Below are 15,013 nucleotides of genomic sequence, written 5' to 3'. Positions count from 1 at the left end.
GAAGGAATATTGAAGGAATATTCCCACTCCGTAGGGGAATCCCTCCTTGCACACAGAGTCAGGCAGAGGCCTTGAGGAAGCCTTGGACCTCACTGTGTTACTTTTTACTTCTGTTTCTTGGAGCAGATTTGTGTCTGTGAGGGAGAAAGAGGACATTTAGAGGAGCGAGAGAGACAAGGGAAGAGAGGAGGGAGCAGAGCTGAGGGAAGAGGGAATGCTACCTGGCAGTTGGTCAGTTTTATCAACTGTTATTCCCTAAAGTATCAAACAGGGAACTAGAAGAAATGCAGGTTTGAGGAACCCAGGGTATTAGAAAAGCCAGCAGAGGCAATCCACACAGGAGAAGTAAAGACATTTTTGCTAGGTAGATGACAGACCTGGACCAGGGAACAAATCTGTGAAAGGGAAATCTGTGTGAGCACAGGGATAGGATTCACTTCCAGGTGAAGTTACCTAAATGTAGGTGTCCACATGTGCATTAGGTGCCTGACATCTCGCTATGATCCCGGCCAGTGCAGACGATGGAGCCTTGAGAGCAACTCAACTCTCCCTCCAAACGCCCTGGTCTGCTGGAGCTCACTGGGCTCCAGCTTAGACACTTATATGGAAACACCTCCAAAGGTGTGTCTCAATCTCAGACTGAATCCCACCGTGAATTCCCCTGGAGATGTCCCCAAACGCAGCAGGCAAAGTTGGAGAGGCAGGTGAAGCTAATTAGGGTTGGAGTAGGAGCGAGGTGGGCCTTGCATCTGCAGAGAGGAGTGAATCCTCTAGACAGCAGAATCATTTTGACACAGCCTTTGATATTAAAAGAAATAAAACTATTTCAGAATAATGTGTGAAAGAGTTAAGTAAATGAATAAACAAGTGAGACAATATTAAGTCAAACAATCTGTTTGACTTTTGGTTTATAAAGATCTCTCCACTTTAGTTCCCATGGCAACTGTTGCGCAAAAACACACTTTTCCTAATCATCTCCACAGAGTTTAAAGCAATTTTGTAATTCAATCACATGTAAAGAAGAGAATGTTTTTGCATTGAGAAAACTGCTACCTAATGAGCAAACAGTGACTAGGAGAGGCGAGATTTACAATTGCGAACCTAGAGAGACACTTAATGACTGAATAATTAGCAGTTTGTGCAGTTTCTTCGCACATGAAGGAAAAGGCTGATGGACAGTATCTGCAAGAAGGACTGTTGTAATTCTGAGGGAAAACGTCCAAGGAGTTTTCGAAAGTGAGATGTAGCAAACCTTGTTGTGCATCGCATTTTCACCAGCTGTCTCAAATGCCGTCGGGAATGGATTGCATAACAGCAAAGTTGTAATGCAGAAGCTGATGCAGTAAAACTCTGCTTATAGTGCACCAGAACCTCTCAAGAACCTAAAACCCTAAAACATTGTCTTCTGGATAGTGTTAGCCAGAGCAGAGGCAACTCAGATATCACGGAGTAGAAGGACTATGCTGTCGGTTGGGAACTTTCTTTCCAATGGTGTTTCCCTGAGCACAGTCCTCTGTGGAGGGGGGGCATATCCTGCTGCAGTGTGGCACCACAGGCTCTCCCTGCTCCTTGACTCTAAGGTCAGGTGTATCCGGGTAGGAGAAAGACCTCAGCGCTGGAGATGGAAGAGATATAGGGCTGGCTGTTGCCGAGGGGAATGGGAGGCAGGAGACAGCACGGAGAGTCTAGCTCTTTGGGCATGAGCATTGACGGGTCTGCTAATCCACCCCAACTGTGTACACTGTGAAAACCATGTTCGCAGACATTGAGCCCAATGTAGCTTCTGGGAAGTCAGTGGCACCCTCTGTGTTCTTCAATTTAGGCAGGTAGAGTCGAATCATTTTCTCTTGTACGGGAGATTTTTCCTTAGGTGGAAGCACTGATGCATGGATTGTCTTCCTGGAATGAAATTCAGAGCTACAGAAGAGCAATTAGCTCTTGACTTCAATTTGTTTAATGCTGAAGCCCAGAAAACCATTCTGTGTGGAATTCTAAATGCCAACTTTCCCATAAGGAAAGCTAGAAAATAGGCAAATAAATAAGGCAGGATAAACCAGTTCATACGCCTACCGCAGTACAAAATGCAGCCCTGGGCTTGTGACTTTCAGGGTCAGTCTGATTTCACTTTGGTCTCTAGGACAGTGATTTCACATCTCCTGCCTCGTATGCGGACAGGCAGGAAAGCTCTCTGCATAATCTCTTGGCATTTCATAAATGCAGGCTCTGTAAAAGGGGTCAGGGCTCTGCTACTGTACCTTGTCCAGGGACTGCAGAGCTTGGCCCACGTTTTGAAATAATTACCTGGGCAGCCACTGCGCTATCACAAAGCAGTCCTCAGTAAGGTCAGTCCTGTGTGGGCAGGTGCTGTTCTCCTATTGTTCATTTGTCTGGTTTAATTCAGCTTGTTGCCAGGACATGTAAGTGTACTTAAAAAAAAGAGAGAGAAAACATGCAAAAATAGAGCTGGTTCAGTTTGTTCACATTCCAAATGTAGATGAATTAGCATTCTGCAAAAAAGGAAAAGAGTGGGTGAAACGGTGTGAATTCTTTTTCCAACTTTGACCACTTACAGAACAAGTTGAATTTTGAAAATGTGAACATTTCTGTGGCTTTAACTCTGTGGACTTCGGTCTTTTTTTCGTATTAGCTGAAAAGGAAAAAAACCAAAGGAAACAAAGTTTTTCTACTCCCACTCCTCCCTGTGGGATCTGTTTTTCTAAGACACAGATGACATCAAGAAAGGGATGATTTCCTTATTACATAGGCATTTTTCACTTTAGCACCTTTCATCTGGAATTAAAAACAAATAGCTCTGTGGGCATATGAATGTATTGATGTCTCACAGTTGAATCTCCCCTTGTCTGACAAGCATGCATCCTAACTGAAGCTTTCCCTGCAGTAAAGACACTCATAATTCCTACGCTCTACGTCTAATAATACATCTGAGCTTGTGCTTCAGTCTCTTTCTGTGGGGCAGCAATACTCTGTCTCCTAGCTGGACAAGTCTTTTCCTGAAACTTATAGAGACCTAATTTTTTTGGAACCCTAGTCTTGCTGAAATTGGCCCAAATGATCAGAAGTTATTGTGCCTGTGCCTCTGCGTGTGTGTGTGTGTGTGCGCGCGCGCGTGTGTGCGTGCAGGATTGTAGGCAGACCCCATAATCCATTTCCTCAGTTCCTTAGAAAAACAAGCTAAGAACAAGAGTAAGAGTATTACTGGACAAGAAAAAAAATCCTGTTCATGAACACCCTGAATACGACAAAATGTCCCTAACAGGAAATGCAGGCCTTTTCTATACCTGAGAGATTGATCTTTCCTTCACTCTATTCCACGTTTAAAAGAAGCCTCAACTCCGCCACTGTGTGGCAGAGCTGAAAAAAGAAAATGAAAAAAAATCGTCAACCGCTCACTCACTCACCAGGATGGGGAGCTGATCCCACCACATGAGAAAACAACAGCTCAGCACTGTGGTCAAGATTTTCACATGCAGGGACTTGCACCTAATGATTTCCACCACCCAGATCTTAATCCGCGCTGGAAGAGCTGGCCTTCTGCAGAACCATTTGGGGCTTTCTCAAAGAATGTGGACAGTTATTTGGGTTTGCCTAAAGGAAGGCTATCTGCAGAGACACATCAGGTTTGTAAAGGTCGGAGTCACTGGCCCCTGTAGCCTGGTGAACTGAACAATGTCTGATGTCGCTCCCGTGGAGGAGTATCATACCCTCGAAGAAGCATGCAGGTCAGACCATGGTGGCTGATGAGCTAAACCAGCGCTGTCCCTCCACCCTCTGCACACTTCTGAAAGTCATAAAGCAGTATTTTTGAGCATCTCCCTTCACAAGAGCAAGCATAAGGAAAGGGAAAAGGGCAGAATCAGGAGCTCTGTTCATTTGTCAAGATCACTTGGAGCCATTTCATGTTTGGCTGGTTATTAAATCTCTTTATTCCATTCTGAACCTTGAAAGACAGGGCAAACACTACTCTCCACAGCTTGGAAGTGCTGGGCTGCATAGGCTGGAGGATGAATGCATAAAAGATATGGCCAAGGTCTTCTTGTTCTCAAATGCCTCAAAACTTTACAAGGAAACAAGAAAATGTCAGTGTAATAATAACGGAGATAAAAAAGTAATTTACAGTAGTTACTACTCTTAAAATAATTATTGGTAACAAGTGAAAGGAGGTATGCAGCCATACTGCTTTGGGATCATTCAAGCTGTTTCCATAAGGAGCTTACTGTGCCTTTGTAACTAGTCTTTAATTACAGTGAATGCATACCAGTTCCTTTCTCCTTGAATATGGGAGCATTAAATGACAGAATTATTTCTCCTATCTCACAGTTCCTAACTTGCTTTCCCAGGTGGGACTTGGCCCCAAAAGAGCTCTCTTGCTGTATCATCTAAGGGCCATGTAGCAACGGCTTCTATTGTTGCCTGTGTTCTGTCATGTTTTTTCTCTTTCTGTAATCTGCACACAGATTAAATCAAATTCATCCCCAAGTCCTCCATTCAGGCTAGCGAGTTGCACCTGTCTGGACAGCACTGAAGAGAAGAACATTTAATTGTTGTTTAATTCTTCAGCATGAATAAAAAGTGGGATCACTTATTCCTGAATGCATCTTACATTATCAGGATGTGTACTGCTCTGAAGAGCTCCTAACATCTCATTACTGATGCACAACAAAGTATCAATAACAAAATTCCAAAAATCCAATTATCACTAAAATAAAATGGAAGTGAGCTGTGCTGTATGCAGCAAATTACTATTGAACCCCGAATCAATGAGTAACAAGCTTCAGCATGCCCTTAGTAATGTGTCAGCGTTCATATTTGAAAGGAACATACACATTGTACTACAGAAAAGTTGCCAAAACAGAAAAAAAAAAAACCCCATCTCCTGATTTATTCGTTTTCCTGCACTGTTCTAATGGCTGCTGCAGACCAGACCTCTCCACCTGCCAAGGCCCTAAATTGTGGGATATTAAATTATGGCAAAGGAAAAAAAAAGGATCCAGACAGAAAAGGAAAGGTGACTTGTATTATCACAGCCTCTCCTGATCAAGACCTGGAGGAGCCTTTGTGGGAGAGAAAGCACATGCATATAAAAAGAGGAAGTTCCTTGCCTCAAAAGGCTTAAGCTATCAATAGGCTGCAGTAAAGTGAGGTGGGATTTATGTGCTTATTACCTGTGACCTTTTTTTGACTTCTGCTTGAAAACTACTTATTTCTGCCATAGCTGACTAGCAACGTGGAGGGGGGAAATCAGGGCTTTGGGAGATGGAAGTCTGTCTTCTCTGCGACCTCATACAGCAGTTTCTGCTTATGGCAATGGGCCACTACCTGCCCTGAGCACCCAATGCTCCTTCACCATTTAATGGGCAGGAAGTGGTGGGCAGGGGCATAACATAGCCATAGCATTTGTTGCAGGTGGGCTTGTTTAGCTATTTGCTCTCCAGCTGTGAGAGGAGGCAGGAGACATAAGTGTCCATGCACCGTACAGGGAAGGCAAGCAGCCACCAAGGGCCCCTGACCATCCAAGGCACAGCCCCAGCTCTCTGTGGAGACGCCCTCCTCTGAGCAGCAGCAAAGGGAAGCAGAAGCTCCCTCCTGGGCTGGGGGGCTCTCTCCAAACTTCCTTGCTCCAGGGCGAGGTTCGGAGCAGCGCATGCCATGAGCAGAGCCCTCTCGCCCTGGTGCCTCGCTGCCATGGTTCTGCCACCTCAGAAGACCGTTAAGAGCGGTACAGTGTGAGGTGGTGGGGGAAGGGTCCCGCCTCCCCCATTGGCCGAGCCCAGGGTCTCACGAGGCTTTGCTCGAAGCTCCCGCCTCCCACAACTCGACGCCCTATTGGCTGCCGCGCCCCCTGAGCCCGCCCCTGGTTCGTCCCCGCCTCTTGCGCACGCAAGCGGCCGAAGCGGGGGGGGGGGGAGGTCTCCCCCCCAAAAAACAAACAAACAAACGAACCACTTTACCGCGCACGCGCAGTGAAGGGTGGCCGGCTCCCAGCTGGCGCGAGGCGCGCATGCGCCGCGGCGGGAGGGGGGGCGGTGCCGGCGGTGACGTGCGCGGGGAGCCCCGCCCCCTCTTCCCTCTCGGCGTCCCCGGGCGGGCGGAAGCGAGGGGTGCGCGGCGCGGCAAGATGGCGGCGGGGGCCGGGCGGCGGCGGGCGCTGCTGTGGCTGGCGCTGGCGGCCGCCGCGGCGGCGCTGGCGCTGGGCAGGCGGAGCCAAGTGAAGACGTTGACGGACGACACGTGGAGGGCGCTGCTGGAGGGCGAGTGGATGGTGGAGTTGTGAGTCGGGAGCTCGGGCCGGCCCCTTCCCCCGCGGCTGTGTGTGTTGGGGGGGGGGTGTCTCTCAGCGGGCCCCGCCTGAGGCAGCCTGATCCCCTCTTGGTGACAGTTTTCCTCTGACTTCAGCTATGCCCCGTGGTGCCCCGCCTGCCAGAACCTGCAGCCCGAGTGGGAGAAGTTTGCTGAGTGGGGAGAAGATCTTGAGGTGAACATTGCTAAAGTGGACGTGACAGAGCAGCCAGGTGAGGAGCGCCTGTGTGGACGTTTCTTAAACCCTCCCCCCCCCCCCCCCCCACACACACACTCTTTGTATTTGCTGGCTTAGGCAAAACTTCTAGTGTATGTGTGCTTTTAAAAAAAAAAAAAACCAACAGAGTCAGTACTTCTAATCAGAATAATACAAATCCTTTAGTGAGCTCTGGTGAAGGCAAATTGCTATATGTGAGTTAAGTGATCTAGTCGCCATACATAAAGGAACTAGAGGTTTTCTCTAAAGAGTGAATTGGCAGACTTCAGGGGGCTTTTTGATTTTATTTTTTAAGCCTTATGGAGAAGGAGAATCTCGTTTTGGTTGTCTGTTCTTTCCCTGTAGCAGTACCCCCCTTGGTTGACAACAAGGGAGTGCAAGAAGTCTGATCTCCCTTGGCGAAGCTGGCTTCTGTTGATTTCCCCTGCGTTTGTGTGGGATTTGTGAAAAATAACGTTGTCTGGCCTTGTAAAAATAATCTTGAAGTTGATACTCTCCAGAGTCACGTTAAAACTTCTGAAATTTGTCTCACTTGGGTTATTGTCTGCAAGCACTGGAGGTTGCAGAGCATGTGGAAGAAGAGAGCATCTCTTTCTGAAGAGTTATGGCCAAAATCGTCAAGTAAAACGGTTGTTATCCCCAGACATCTTTTTTTCCATAGAGAAATTTTCTCTCTCCTTGTCCTGGGATGCTGCTTTTAAATCATGCCCTGTCTTGTTGATACACACGAGTTTGTGTGATCGGAATTAAAGACTGATATTTGGGAGCAGTTGTTTTTACGAATTTTAAGGTGTGTAATAGTGCACTCCAATAGAACAAGAAAAGACTAGAAACATTTATTATTCTGAAAACATCTGTTTTCTTACAGGATTAAGTGGACGATTTATCATAACGGCACTTCCTACCATCTATCAGTAAGTATACAATGTGGCACTTTTTTGGAGGAGACAGGAAATGTCATATTCCTTTTTTGGTACAGCTAAATGAGATTTATGATGCTCTTTGAGAATGTGAGTAGCTTTACACAGAATGAACCATTTTCTTATGTATTCTGATTTTACAATGCCACCAGTATTTTCCTTTCCCTTCAGGCCTCATTTATTTCATCCCTTCATGGGTGTTTCTGTTTTGCAATCTTTTCTCTGTAGGTTAATCTTAATGCCATCGTGTGGCAATTGTATTAAGATGATCATTATCTTTTTGTGGAATCACAACCTGAAGCTAGAGAAGATGCATTATTATACTTGGAGTCAAGACTCTTAAAAAAACATTTTAGAAGCAATATTATCTAAAGCAAAATAAAATAAAAACGAAATAGGCAAGGTAAAAGGAGGAAACATGTTCTTAAGTGGAAACAAATTTTGTATGCTTGGACTAAAATGGAAGTGTTTTTTTTTTTTTTGGTTTTATTTATTTTGGGTTTTTTTCCATTCTACAGTTGTAAAGATGGAGAGTTTAGGAGATACCAGGGTGCAAGAACTAAAACTGATTTCATAAATTTCATCAGTGATCAGGAATGGAAGTCCATTGAGCCTGTTTCGTCGTGGTTCGGTCCTTCCTCTTTTCTGTAAGTTTTGGTATAATTCTTTAAAAAATTTGTTGTCAAATGTATGCATTTCAGGGACACGCTGGGACAAGTTCTTAGGTGTGTCACACCTGGTGCTGCATGGAGAAGCAGAGGTAGATATTGGTCCTTAGCTTGTTCACAGCTCAGGCAGCAGGTCTCTGCTGGTAAGAAGTACGTAAGCGTGCTGCGTATGTCATACCACAGTCCTCAGCTGTACGAGATTTGTGTACGCTAACATAGCAGAGATCTCCTGAGCAAGGTTTACTTTAATGTTTCAAAAGCGTAGCTGGAAGTATTATTTTATTAAAAAGCTGTAGGTAACTTACTGATGCTTAAAGTTCTTTTGATTATACAGCAGAAAGCTGCTTTGCCCCACTGAGTTCTAGGATGTTAGCAAATAAAAACTTGAAAATGTAGCAACGTAGTTGTGTCACAGGGGCTTGCTATTTAAGAAAGCAGTGCTATCTGTAGTAAAGTTAAAAGCAGTGTGGAGTGGTCATACCCTGTAGTCCAAGATGCTCTTTGGAATACCCTTTGGTTTGGTGGCGTTGAAGTGCTTTTAGTTACTACTGCATATGCTGTGGGGTGGGGAGAAAGAAGTGGTTTCAGGAGTCAAGTGACTGTGAGTAATAATGCACATCGGGAACACCATTGGTTGAGGAAAGTGAACCCAATTGTTCATTGTTTTATTTCTCAATTGAGAGACATTAGTGCGCTGTAGCAGGCTAGGATTTAGGTGTTCAGTTTGAGAAATGTTACTCTAGACTGAAATTTTCTGTTTTCTCTGGTTGCTCTGGGCAGCTCAGCATTGTTACTTGGTGTACTTTTAGCACCATCTGAATCTTGAAACTGTCATTGGTCTTCTATAAGGTATTGCCCCCTCAGGGAGGAGTGTATGTGCAGGAGTATTAATTTTAGGATTAATACGTTTTCTATTGCAAGTGTACAGTACCTGCTTCTCTGTTTGTACTGAAACATGCATGCATCTGTTCACAACTCTCCGCTTCTGTGGCTCCCCTATTAGCAACTTACGCTGGCTTAATCTTTGAAATTCTCCTTTCCTTTAGAAAAAAGGCGCACTTAATGCTGAAGTTTCACAACAGAGAAATATCACAGCTAGCATACTATATATGGCAGTTAGCCTGGTTTTGTTCACCTATGTGAAAAAGAAGCAATCAGTCTATTAATTCCTAATTTTAAATCTAATATCCAAATTCTTAATGTCTTAGAGTTCCAGCCGGCTTCTCATAGGCTGTTGTTCCAAATATAATTTAGAACATAAATAAAAGTCCCTGAAATTCATATGTCAGCAGGTACAAGTTGAAGAAGTTTTAGAATTGGTAATTGTCTGGATTTGAAATATTGTATGATAAATAAACCTGTTGGTACCAGCGGCTACTTCATAGGAAACGTTTGTTTACTGAGTAAAAGACTTAACATAAAAAGCAAAGTGTTTAGAAGGGAAACCTGGCACGACTGGCAAGTTGTTCAGTGTGAGTCTAAATAATGACTAGTTGGACAGATTGGAACAAACAGATTTGTGGCTAGCTTAAAAAAGATGTTTTCAGTTGTTCTTTTCTGCTTTGTTTCAGGATGAGCAGTATGTCTGCTTTGTTTCAGTTGTCAATGTGGATCAGGGTATGTGCTTAGATTTGAACTTTATTTTGTTTTAACATACGTGATATTTAGCTATTCGTGAAATGATTCTCATGTCATTTATTCTAGCATTGCCATGGTTATTTGACAGAAAGCGTTGGAATACCAGTTTGGGGTTCATACGCTATTTTTGCATTGGCAACTCTCTTCTCAGGGCTGATACTGGGACTCGTAAGTAAACCACTTGAAGTAGGTTGTCATGTGACAACTGTGTGTTACGCTGATTGTGTAGAGGTTTTAATTTGTCTGTCTTTGGTTTCAGATAATGGTGTTCTTAGCAGACTGTCTCTGTCCATCCAAAAGGCACAGACAACAGCAATACCCTTATTCCAGTAAGCCCGCTGTATACTTCTAATTCAGTGAAGCTGTTTGATAAATCTTTGTGCTAAAAATTGGTATGTAACTTGTGTCAGTGGGACGGGAAATATTGTATAGAAGTTTCTGCTTGTGCAAAATTTGAAGTGACTGCTATTTGAAAGTATTACCAGACTTAAATTAGTTAAAATTCTGAGCTGGTCTGTGATGTTTAAAAGAAAAAAAAAAAAGTGTATTTCACAGGATAACTTTTTTTTGTGTATGTCCATGTTTTCTTTTCCCCTTAAGAAAAGCTAGCTCCAGAGTCAGCTCAGCTATTGAAAAAGCTGGATGAAGAGCAAGAAGCAGATGAGGAGGATCTTTCAGATGATGAAACAGAGGATAAAGAGGTGTCCAACAGAAACTCTTCAATGAATGCTGTAAGACAGCGCCCAGTGAACCCTACTGCTACAATGGATAAATCTTAGTTTTATTTGCATGCAGAATTACTGTTTGTGAGTCACTAACTCAAAAGGAGTTGACTGTATCAGATCCTTCAGCTTGAAGAGAGGAGTGACTCCTGTCATGGTAGTATTGATGCATTTCACTAATTCAGAAAAAAGATATACTTCAAATATCTTTGGCATCAGGTATTCAAAACTAAAACATGCTCTTGCAAATGGCTGGAACTTCTCCTGTCTGTATGCAGAGAAGTGACAAGAAATAATTTGCCTGGCTTTTTGAATGACTTGTTCTATAGTTGTTTTACAGAATATAAGCCAGTGTACTTCCGCGTTAGGGAACCTTAGGAAGGAAAATGCACTAACCTGTTTGCTGTTAAAGCATTCAGAAAGGTTTCTCAATAGAAATCTGTCTAGTAGTGCTCTGAAGAAATGCTGAGGGGAAAAATTCCTTCAATTATGGGACCTTTTCCAGGCTTTTTATGTGGGGGAAAAAAAATTCCGTTATAAGCAGCCTAGTTCTTCTGCTATGACAATGAGTGCTACAAAAAGTCCTCTCTTCTTCATCCAGATCTCTTACTAGAAGCTACCCTTCATTTTGTAAGTTGCTGAGACCAATGTGGAATATATTGATTGTCTTCAAATCTAAGCAGCAACTTTCTAATGTTGAATAAGCATTAGCAAGAAATAGTTTCCCTTTATTAGAGTGAAGATGCATTTTGCAAAATACTTGTGGTGTTCTGTTCTGCATTCTTTTTCCTCTGCTCTCTGACTTTCTAAGCCGACTTCTGCAGTATGAGTTAACATCAGAGCTCTGTATTTCCAGTTTGGAGGCAAAACTATGATCCGATGACGCTATGTTTTGACTTGAAGTCAGAAGAGCAGCGGAAGAATGTAACGTCATTCATAGTTCAGCAAGCTTCTTATTCTGCTTGCTGAGGATGTGAAAGTTCAGAGGAAACCATGTAAAATTCCTAGTATTGAAAAAGCAATTTCTGGCTGCTTTCGTGTATTTGAGGAAAAGATATTTTTGATGTCTGTTTACAAGCTTCTGAGCATTTATGTCTGAATATATTTGAGACAAGTTACTATGAGCTTCTGAAGAAAGTAAAATGTTGTATTTTCTGCCTGCCAATAGAAGTAGCATACACTCCTGACCCAGTCCTCAGTGTGAATTTTGTCTTCAACCAGAAGTTAACGCATGGTGAAAAATTTGAGCACAAAACTCTTGAAGCGCGTCGGAGTGCTCTTCTGCCCCACTTTGACCTGAATGCTCCCTTACAAATCAATGTCATTAGTTTGGTACACAACTCTTCTGCTCTTTCGAATACTACAAGTCTGCTATAGCTGACAAATAAGTAAGTTAGCATTTGCTACTAGAGCACAGAAAAATGACAGGGAGAACAGATCCAAAGGAGCTAAAACACAAGCTCAAGAATACCCCAAAGCTCCTTTGGGAAGTGATCTTCCTCTTCAGAGTAATAAACTTGCCCTGATCCAGGACAGAATCAGGTTCCCTTGAAATAACGTAAAGCACTGTTTCTTTGAGACATTTCTGTCATCTTTTGAAAACTTAACTGTAATTGAAGGAGTGATCTGCAGTATAAACAACTACCTAAAATAAATGTAAATTTTTCTGTAATTAGGTTACTGGGATATTTCTGTAATCACGTTATTACCCTCATTCAGAGGAGAAGAAGTTCCCTTCTGAAATGCATCTTGTGCTTCTGCTGACTGTTCACATCCACTGTGCTGGAGTTAGGGTGGAGCGAGCAAAACCTGGAGTGCTCGTCTTTGCCATCCTCACAGATGGAAGTTACTGGAAGTGCGCTGTGTAGTGCAGAATCTCTGACCAGAAACCTACTATTTGCATTGATTTCTTTTAGAACATGAATAGGAGATTCTTATTCTATTCTGAAGATTACAGAAAACTATACTTCTTGGTGAAGTAATTCTACTCTGAAAAAATGAAAAGTAGCAAGTCGCAATGACTGATTCAAACAGGGTTAGTTTACACGTAGGGTACACTTCTGTTGAGTGTGAATCCTACCCGTTCTTCCTGCTGTATGGCAGTAGAACTCTGCTTGTTGTTAATACATCATCAATAATTTATGCTTAACCAAATCTTATTAGAAATCCAACCAGGCATTACTTGGTTTGAACTTGAAATAACTGCTTATTCTTTTTTTTTTTTTTTTTTTTAACAATGTCATCTTTTCATTTTTCACAAAACCATCTTAAAACAATATACCTTAATCGTTATTTAAAAAAACTGTAGCCTGCTGTTTTCTCTGATTTCTATTTTCTCTATGTAGAAATAAAAAGAGTGCATATAAGCGTTGGACCACTGTGTCTTGCATCCCTTAAACTTCCGTATTCCTTCTGTTAGTTTCTGAAGCATATGCGAGTGAAAGGCTAGTTTAATGATGAGGACGCTTAGGCTTTCTAGCAGGCCTGTTCTTGCTGGTCTTTTTCCGCTTTCATCTCAGTGGGCTTGTAGGACTGGCAGGCAGTTGACAAATCTGAGTCAATAGTAAACAATGGAGAGTCATTGAGACTGTGAGCATAGAAGTGCCCTTGATGATGTTTTCACTCCAGCATGGCTGCCAGATGGGATTATTATGAAGGCAGACTGTTAGACAAGGAGCTAGTAATGAACTTTGTGGGATATGAAAAAATTATTAAGAAAAAACAATATTTACAGTTCTTATTAAGTGAATCAGTTTATCTAAAGCTATTAAGGATACTTAACTTTTTTTGTGGAAGTCCTTTCTTTAATGTTTCTTTGTAAATTGCATGTTATGTATATCAGGTAGATCATAATTCAGCCTGCGTATTACGAATGGAAAAAAGTGATTCAGCTTTCCAAATATCTGAGCAAACCTTTCAAAAGGTTTTTAGATGAGTAAGAATGAGTTGTTATAAGATGTCCTTGAACTGCTTCCTTCGCTGCCCCCCACCCCCCTGAACTTTGGTGCTCTGGAATGACTTATCCCAGGCCAAAAAAAAAAAAAAAACAACTACTGGGTTATGTGTTTAGAAGATATAACTGCAATGCTTGAAATAATCCTTTTGGTTAAAATTTAAGCGTTCCTATCTTTTTTTTTTAATATCAGAACTTCTCCTGGTGTGTGAATGAAAACCGACGTGTACCATAAATGCCCTTGAGGTGTTAGTCTTGTGGGTTTGCCTTAAATTCTCTAAAAGTGTAGATCTTAGCCTTTGCCACTAGTAAAGTAAAGCAATAACTCCATGATTTATTAAGGAGAAGTAGTAGCGTTGTCCTTGATAGATGGTATATTTCCTTAGTTTGGAGAGGGTTTGAGGAGACAAGGGACACAGAAGTGCTGTGTGCTGTTGATAGGGAAAGTGTTGAATTTTTTTTTTAAATCTGAACTGTATCCGAACTAAATATATTTAAATGTAGCTTTTACAAGTGCAGAGTTTTTTTAGGATTTTCTAATTTTTTAGTTACTTTAAAACTGATCGTGCAATACAGAAAGTATATACTGATAACTTTTGGCTAACATTTCTTTTAGGTTTAAAAGAACAAACACAACCTTTTTCCTTGCTGCTTTCCTGTTAGCTTCCTGGTTTAACAAGAAATTCTAGCACTAATCTACCTTGCCTCTGCCTCCTGCACTTCTGCCTTTTCTTACTGCCTCCCTGCCTTAGGCAAGTAGTCAAACAAATTCAAAAACTGCCTCTTAGTCATAAGTGTTCGAGTTGCTGGAATCCAGCCTTTGTGTTGCAGACCTATGCTTGTGATTATAGTAACTTATGCAAGTACTGTTCTGATTATCTGTAGGGAACCTGCATTTGCTGATATGTTTAAATCTTACTGTTCATATTTTTAATAATGTTATGGTTTTGTCCTGTGAATATCTAAGTTGCTTATTTCATCTGTGTTCCAAAGATGTTTACTGAGGTTGATCTAAGGTTGCAATGTAACAAAAGCGCATAAGAGCCTGTCCTTTGTGTGTGTTGATAATGCTTGAATATCAGTTTTGTAAAAGTCATACTGCCCTTTTCATATCATCATCTTGAACAAGCATGTCCAATTTAATTCCAGAAGGAATGAATTAACTGTAATAATACTCTTTTTTTTTTTTTAAATATTTGTCAAAGATTCTTCGAGTAAAAAATAACCACCAGCTTTGGATTCCTGTGTTCTCAATGTCTTTCTTTTTACAAGATACAAGCAGTATCTTTCTGCCTGACAATGAAGTAAAACTGTAACTGTTTCCATGGAAAAAAATGTTGTGACGCTAATGAACTTGTTGTGATAAGTGTCTTTGAAAAGACAGATTTGAATAACAATTCAAACTAAAGCTGCACGGAGGTACTTGTGGTTCTTAATCTAGACTGGCTTGGGTATTTCATGGTAGGGTGAGCTGACCAGTTATCATTTCGGTTAGATGGTTTGTGCGGTTTGGGAAGGAGCTTTCATGCATACCAGGCTTAGATAGTGATGGTAATAAATGAGTTCTTGTGCTGCAA

The 15,013-nt window shown here is 42.0% G+C and overlaps 1 protein-coding gene across 1 annotated transcript; it reads left to right on the top strand.

Moving 5' to 3' along the window:
• The first annotated feature begins 6,114 nt into the window (after positions 1 to 6,114).
• TMX1 (thioredoxin related transmembrane protein 1) lies at positions 6,115 to 14,789 on the top strand. Its single transcript, XM_068947563.1, has 8 exons — positions 6,115 to 6,288; positions 6,415 to 6,530; positions 7,404 to 7,449; positions 7,974 to 8,102; positions 9,695 to 9,740; positions 9,828 to 9,929; positions 10,021 to 10,090; positions 10,362 to 14,789. Exons 1-8 carry the CDS (start codon positions 6,137 to 6,139, stop codon positions 10,538 to 10,540), a joined length of 840 nt encoding a protein of 279 aa, XP_068803664.1. The 5' UTR covers positions 6,115 to 6,136; the 3' UTR covers positions 10,541 to 14,789.
• Positions 14,790 to 15,013: the final 224 nt, after the last annotated feature.

The sequence above is a fragment of the Struthio camelus genome, chromosome 5 (assembly GCF_040807025.1).
Source record: "Struthio camelus isolate bStrCam1 chromosome 5, bStrCam1.hap1, whole genome shotgun sequence".
Taxonomy (NCBI): Eukaryota; Metazoa; Chordata; class Aves; order Struthioniformes; family Struthionidae; genus Struthio; species Struthio camelus.
The sequence above is the reverse complement of the archived record's forward strand: the minus strand, read 5'-3'. Positions and strand labels throughout refer to the sequence as shown.